Source organism: Artemia franciscana, unplaced genomic scaffold (assembly GCF_032884065.1).
Source record: "Artemia franciscana unplaced genomic scaffold, ASM3288406v1 Scaffold_4473, whole genome shotgun sequence".
In the NCBI taxonomy this organism is placed as follows: domain Eukaryota; kingdom Metazoa; phylum Arthropoda; class Branchiopoda; order Anostraca; family Artemiidae; genus Artemia; species Artemia franciscana.
Genome location: NW_027064956.1, coordinates 11,689 through 16,611, shown reverse-complemented (window position 1 = coordinate 16,611; position 4,923 = coordinate 11,689). Strand labels below are relative to the sequence as shown.

The 4,923-nt window shown below is 35.4% G+C and overlaps 1 protein-coding gene across 1 annotated transcript; it reads right to left on the bottom strand.

Moving 5' to 3' along the window:
- Positions 1-1,306: 1,306 nt before the first annotated feature.
- On the bottom strand, positions 1,307-4,533 carry LOC136043315 (actin-3-like). Its single transcript, XM_065728243.1, has one exon. It carries the CDS (start codon positions 4,499-4,501, stop codon positions 3,374-3,376), a length of 1,128 nt encoding a protein of 375 aa, XP_065584315.1. The 5' UTR covers positions 4,502-4,533; the 3' UTR covers positions 1,307-3,373.
- Positions 4,534-4,923: the final 390 nt, after the last annotated feature.

The window sequence follows — 4,923 nt, the reverse complement described above, 5'->3', positions numbered from 1 at the left end:
TATCCCGGTGTCCCGGTCTGTATATACATTCGTTTTTTAGTTTTGTTTTTCTCCTTTATTTTTTTCCTTTTTTTTTCTTTTTTAGCTTATTTAGATTTTTAGATTTTTTAGTTTTTTTTATTAGTTTTTAGTTTTTATTTCTTTTTAGTTTTTTTGTCCCGGTCGTCATTTATATCCCCCTGTTTCCCCCGGTGTCCCCGTTGTAGTTGTGTCCCTGTGTCCCGGTCGTTATTTATATTCCCTGTGTCCCGGTCGTCATTTGTATCCCGGTGTACCGGTCTGTATATACATTCGTTTTTTAGTTTTGTTTTTCTCCTTTATTTTTTTCCTTTTTTTTTCTTTTTTAGTTTATTTAGATTTTTAGATTTTTTAGTTTTTTTATTAGTTTTTAGTTTTTTTTTCTTTTTAGTTTTTTTGTAGTTTTTACCTTCTTTTTAGTTTTGTTAATTTTTTTTTTTACTTGTGTCCTGGTCGTCATTTATACTCCCTGTGTCCCGGTGCTTTGTTGATTGCTAATCGAACATTCCTTTTGTCCTGGTCGCTTTCTCTTTGAGTGTCGTCATTTATTTTTTTCTTTTTTAGTTCTTTTAGTTTTTACCTTTTTTAGTTTTTTTTTAGTTTTTAGTTTTTTTAGTTTTTTACCTTTTTTTAGTTTTTTTAGTTTTTTAGCTTTTTTATTTTTTTTATTAGTTTTTAGTTTTTTTGTAGTTTTTGCCTTTTTTTTTAGTTTTTTGTCCTGGTCGCTTTCTCTTTGAGTGTCGTCATTTATTAGTTTTTTCCTTTTTTTTTTAGTTTTTTATTGGTTTTTACCTTTATTTTAGCTTATTTTTCAGTTTTTTCCTTTTTTTTAGTTTTTTTTTATTTTTTATTTTTTTTAGTTTTTTACCTTTTTTTAGTTTTTTTAGTTTTTTTAGTTTTTTAGCTTTTTTACTTTTTTTATTAGTTTTTAGTTTTTTTTTGTAGTTTTTGCCTTTTTTTAGTTTTTTCAGTTTTTTTTTTAGTTTTTTATTGGTTTTTACCTTTATAGTTTTTTTAGTTTTTTAGCTTTTTTATTTTTTTTATTAGTTTTTAGTTTTTTTTGTAGTTTTTGCCTTTTTTTAGTTTTTTCAGTTTTGACGTCACCTAATCCAGTTTTTTCAGGTGACGTCACCTGACACATCCATCCATCCATCCATCCATCCATCCACAGACAGACAACTTATTTTTATATATATAGATATATATATATATATATATATATATCTATATTCACAGGTGGGACATAGGGACACAACTACAATGGCGCGTAACTATTATGGCGCGTAACGACTTACGCGCGCGGGGGGGCTTGGGGGGGCGCGAAGCGCCCCCACCAACTAGGTGTTGGGGTGGCGCGAAGCGCCACCCCAACAGCTAGTATATATATAAAAATAAGTTGTCTGTCTGTGTGTCTGTCTGTCGGGTGACGTCATGTTTCTGTGTCGACTGACGTCATGAAGTTAGTTGTCGTCATTTTTGCTATGATGGTGACGTCATTAAAGATATTTAAGACATATATGTTCACGTAGAAATCTATTAATGTTTAAGTTGAAAATGACTGATGAACTTACAATGGCAAAAAACCGATGAAGATGCTCAAAGAGTCTATGCCAAAAAACTTGCTGCTGATAGAGAAAGTCAGAAAAGAAAGCGTGCCGAGGAATCAAAAGAACAGCAAGGAAACAGGCTTGAGGCTAAAGAACGCAAAAATGCACAGTTAGATGAAGATCCACCTGGACAGCGAGAGTCAAAATATATCAAAACTGAAAATGATAGCGATGATGATTGGGTTTGGGATTTTGACTTGGATAAGGTCATCAATGCCTACCAGATTTTAGTTAAAAAAACAAAGGTTCGGCGATATGTATTTCATAGTGAAGCTGAAAAATAAAGAAGAAAAAGAAAACTGAAAAAAGAAAAAATGTAAAAAACTAAAAAATACTAAAAAGAAAAAACACTCAAAGAGAAATTACAGACCGGGACACAAATGACGACCGGGACAGAGGGAATATAAATAACGATCGGGACACTCAAAGAGAAATTACAGACTGGGATACCGGGACACAAATGACGACCGGGACACAGGGAATATAAATGACGACCAGGACACAGGTATTTAAGAATATCGTTCAAAGACAAATTTTTAATTGTAAGAAGACCGTTGAAAGAGAAATTTATAATTATAAAATGACTGAAGAACCTACAATGGCAACACCCGAGGAAGCTGCTCAAAACGAATGTATTCAAGCCGAAGTAGCTGAGTTGGTAAAGCGTTATGTTTCAGGTTCTAGGTCCGAGAGGCTCCAGGTTTGAACCTTGGCTTTAGCATTAATACAAAAGAAGAAAAAAACTAAAAAAGGTAAAAACTACAAAAAAACTAATATGGCGCGTAACGACTTACGCGCGCGGGGGGGGCTTGGGGGGGGCGCGAAGCGCCTCACCAACTAGGTGTTGGGGTGGTGCGAAGCGCCACCCCAACAGCTAGTTCTTATATATATAGATGTACTGTGTGTTGTCTGTTATCTGTTGTCTGTTACAATATGACGTCAATATATAATACATGACGTCATATTCAATATGATGTCTTTATAAATTTTTGCAGCTAAGAAAAAAAGTACCATTATATTGTAGCTCAAAGAGAAAGTATTACTAACGTCAAAGAGAAATTATTCGCTTTATATCAATGAAGGCATGTCGAGGAACCACTAGAGCAACGCGAAATCAGGCTTGCGGCTGACAGAGCTAGTAAAAAAAGAAGGCGTGTCGATGTATTACAAAAACAGCCAAGGGACAGTTATTTTCCTATATAGCGGTATTGAACAAGGCAGTTCTAATAGTGTACTTCTGCTTTTATCAGAATCTATTTGTTTTTTACTATGAGTTCGCTAGCTACCGCTGCAACCTGGATCTTACTTGGCTTCTTGCTATTGCTAAAATCCGGATCTTACTTGGTTGCTATTTACTGTTGTAGACTAAATATATCGATCACTTCTGTAATTTGACCATCTATAGATAAAAAGAAAAAAGCCAAGGGCCTTTTATTTTTGAAATGGTAACAGACGAGTATCAAAGATTATCTTTTAATTTAATTGACTTTATGTCCACTCTTGACCAAAAAACATTTATGATTGTTCCTTCATTTAATTACATAACCAAAAATAATAAAAGCCTTCAAAAACTGAGAAGCGAGAAAAAACTTTCATTCCTTGCTTATTAACGAATGATAACCAGTATCTGAGTCAGTCTTATTCCCCTATTTAAGCCAAATTAAACGTAAGATAATGATCTCATCATTCAACAGAATTTCTTCATCAATGTTACATTTTGTGGTATGTTCGCTTTTTGGCATAACAAGTTAAAAACATTTTCTATGAACAATGGATGGTCCAGACTCGTCGTATTCCTGCTTAGAAATCCACATCTCTTGGAATGTTGAGAGTGAAGCTAAGATAGAGCCACCAATCCATACTGAGTATTTACGCTCAGGCGGGGCAATAACTTTGATCTTCATGGTGGATGGTGCAAGCGCAGTAATTTCCTTTTGCATTCTTTCAGCAATGCTAGGGTACATGGTAGAGCCACCAGACAAAACGATGCTGGCATAGAGATCCTTTCTGATGTCGACGTCGCATTTCATAATACTCTTGTATGTAGTTTCGTGAATGCCGTAGGATTCCATACCAAGAAAAGATGGCTGGAATAAGGCTTCTGGGCATCTGAATCTCTCATTGCCTATAGTGATGACCTGACCATCAGGTAGCTTATAGTTCTGTTCAAGAGATGCTGAGTTAGTGGCAGATGCTATCTCCTCTTCGAAGTCCAGAGCAACATAGCAAAGTTGTTCTTTGATATCACGAACGATTTCTCTTTCGGCAGTGGTAGTAAAGGAATATCCTCGCTCAGTTAAAATTCTCATCAAATAATCGGTCAAATCTCGACCAGCAAGATCCAATCTCAAAATGGCATGTTGGAGGGCATAGCCTTCGTAAATGGGTACGGTGTGGGTGACACCATCACCAGAGTCAAGAACGATACCAGTGGTTCTTCCAGATGCATAGAGGGAAAGGACGGCTTGGATGGCAACATACATAGCAGGGGTGTTAAAAGTTTCGAACATGATTTGAGTCATTTTTTCTCTGTTGGCTTTTGGGTTAAGAGGCGCTTCTGTGAGTAAAATTGGGTGTTCTTCTGGGGCAACTCGAAGTTCATTGTAGAAGGTATGGTGCCAGATCTTTTCCATATCGTCCCAATCTGTGACAATCCCATGCTCAACAGGATACTTAAGTCTCAAAATTCCCCTTTTTGCTTGAGCGTCATCACCTACATAAGTATCCTGGCTACCAGCATTAATCATTACTCCCGTATGTTTTGGACGTCCAACCACAGCAGGAAACAATGTTTTTGGGGCATCATCTCCTGAAAATCCTGCTTTACAAATACCTGACCCATTATCAATAACAATTGCAACTATATCTTCTGTCATATTTTTTTTGTAATTCTTACTATAAAATGACATTACAAGTTAAAGTCACTCGTCAAGTAGCAAGAACCTAACAAAAAACAAAACTAATTTTAAAATTTCCAGGTAATTTCCTAGATTGAAATAAACAATACAAATTATTGCTCGGGTATCATGAATATTTTGCAGTTGACATAATAACCTTAGCGGTTATAACCTTTGCGATAAACCTTCGTTAAAAACAACTCTAAGGCTTGTCTCTTACTGTAACAGATGATGAAATAATAACGATGATGATTAGGTTTGATAAGGTCATCAATGTCTACCAAACCTCTGCTTAAAAACGAAGGTTCGGGCTATATGTATTTCATAATGGCCAAAGGTAACCCGAAGCAAAACGGCCAAACAAATTAAATTAAGTATTAGCCACCTGATTCTCTGAGGTT

Excerpts from the sequence above, each read along its gene's own strand:
- LOC136043315 (XM_065728243.1), bottom strand. The coding sequence starts at position 4,501 with ATGACAGAAGATATAGTTGCAATTGTTATTGATAATGGGTCAGGTATT.